The sequence below is a fragment of the Amphibalanus amphitrite genome, unplaced genomic scaffold (genome assembly GCF_019059575.1).
Source record: "Amphibalanus amphitrite isolate SeventyFive unplaced genomic scaffold, NRLGWU_Aamphi_draft 000200F_arrow, whole genome shotgun sequence".
Lineage (NCBI taxonomy): Eukaryota > Metazoa > Arthropoda > Thecostraca > Balanomorpha > Balanidae > Amphibalanus > Amphibalanus amphitrite.
The window spans coordinates 600,993-603,003 of record NW_024881695.1 but is presented as its reverse complement, the minus strand read 5'-3'; the positions used below and the strand labels follow the sequence as shown (position 1 = coordinate 603,003).

Below are 2,011 nucleotides of genomic sequence, written 5' to 3'. Positions count from 1 at the left end.
GCACTCGCGTGGCATTTTAGGATAAAGATTTTGCACAATTCTGACAGAGTTTATGACTAGAAATGCCAAGCACGTGGTGCTTAAGGTCATGCTACTGAAAATCCAATTTGGCAGGTGTTTGACCTGATCTTGACCCGACTTGCGACATCTAAATTTAACTTTTAAGTACTCATCAGGAGCGTCTCGTTGCGTCCTTTCTTTTGCTGTCTCGCCCATTTCGCTGCGCTTATTGGTTCTCGAGATATCGGCTGGGGGCATTTAATGCCCCCGGGCATTTAATGCCCCCCCCCCCCTCCACACACACACACACACCAAGTGATGGGTGCCGAAATATCCCAGAAACTGCCGGTTTAAGATGGTTGAGTACGAGTAGTAAACCAATCAATTCTAGAAGACCGTATTATAACGAATGGTTTTTAAAGCAGTTTTTGCAATCATTCTAAAGCCGTAGCGGTTTATGGTTTAGTACGGCCATCGAACGCTTTCGGACAGTAGATAATGCAAGTACACAAATGTTATGCGAATACAAACATTTATTTACAATACATTTATCAACACGATAAATAGTACATTCCACAACTCATTTACTCCTTAGACCAAGCAACACTGCATTAATAATGTGCGGGCTTGTAGGCAGGGGTCGGCTTGTAAGCAGGGGCCGGGTGGTAGGGGGCCGGCTTGTAGGCAGGGGCCGGGTGGTAGGGGGCCGGCTTGTAGGGGGCCGGCTTGTATGCAGAGTGCTGCTCGGGGTAGGCGGCCTCTCCGTCGTAGGTGACCTCGGCGTTGTATCCACCGTAGTGGTCAGCCGTGTACTTGACGTGCTGGGTACGGCCGTCGGGCAGAACCACCGAGTAGTAGCCCTGCACGTTGTGACCGTCGCTCTGCTCGTTGCGGGCGAAGTTGGTGCCGGTGTAGTGGTCGTTGACGGCGTAGTCGAAGGCGAACGGCCTGGCCTCCTCCTTGTACTGGGTCTGCGGGTGGTAGGGAGCCGGCTTGTAGGCCGGAGCCGGGTGGTACGGAGCCGGAGTCGGGTGGTACGGAGCCGGAGAATCGGCGGCAGCCACGGCCAGCACGGCGGCAACAAGGAACACCTGAAATATAACATTTTGTCATCTCATATATTGGTCTGAAAGTGTCAGTGTATGTTATAATACATATCAAAATTACAAAACAGGAATTAAGCAGCGCTGTGCCAGTCAGAAACGATACAGGTATTGGTAACCCTACATCTTTGGCCTTACGCAATATTGCATGCATCCATGTCGCTTTAATTCGAAAAGATCAGGATGGAGAGCAAGGTCAGACACAAACTCTGATCTTGTGCTTTTATTTGCTTCCGAAATTTTCTTATGTTTCATTAAATTTTTATCGGTATTATGATGCTACGTACGTACCATAATATACCAGCAACTTGTGCACTGAACACGTTTTGGATCTACAATGAACTTTGAAGAGACTGTGAGTCGTGCTGTTCTATGTGAGAAGTATCTAGGATATAGCTCACCTTCATGTTGGTTGGTTTGCTGGACGAGTGTGCAGAGCAACTGGTGCCGACTACCACGGTCCGTCACCTTTTATACGGCGAGCAGACACCCTTGGTGGTCAAGGTCATCAGTTGACCCACCCACCGGACGCAGCGTCGCGATACGCCGGCACAGGGGTGTGGTCCTGACACGGTGCTCAGCTGATCGATAGTGTATGTAGCTGCCGATAATTAGCACAAGGATACTACGCTTGATTAGGATATATAAGTCATGGTGGACGGTGACTCATATAGTTTTGCATGCCGCTGACCCCAATTGGAGACAATATATAGGTAAAAGTTCAAGACACTACTTCAGAGCCAATTGAGGATTCAAAATTGGGATATTATTTATTTTGTGTGCAACAAGTGACATTTCAGTCATTATTTCTACAAATTTAGGGCTAATTTTGGTTAATCGTTTTCTTTTATTAAAGTGGAATTAACAACACAGGCCGCTAACTTTTTGCCCGATGTTTTTATTTGTAT

The 2,011-nt window shown here is 47.5% G+C and overlaps 1 protein-coding gene across 1 annotated transcript; it reads right to left on the bottom strand.

Moving 5' to 3' along the window:
- Positions 1-513: 513 nt before the first annotated feature.
- Positions 514-1,797, bottom strand: LOC122384850 (cuticle protein 7-like). The gene is made up of 2 exons (XM_043372630.1): positions 1,505-1,797; positions 514-1,091 (listed from the first exon to the last, which is right to left on the bottom strand). The coding sequence occupies exons 1-2, from the start codon at positions 1,508-1,510 to the stop codon at positions 612-614; spliced, it is 486 nt and encodes a 161-aa protein (XP_043228565.1). The 5' UTR covers positions 1,511-1,797; the 3' UTR covers positions 514-611.
- Positions 1,798-2,011: the final 214 nt, after the last annotated feature.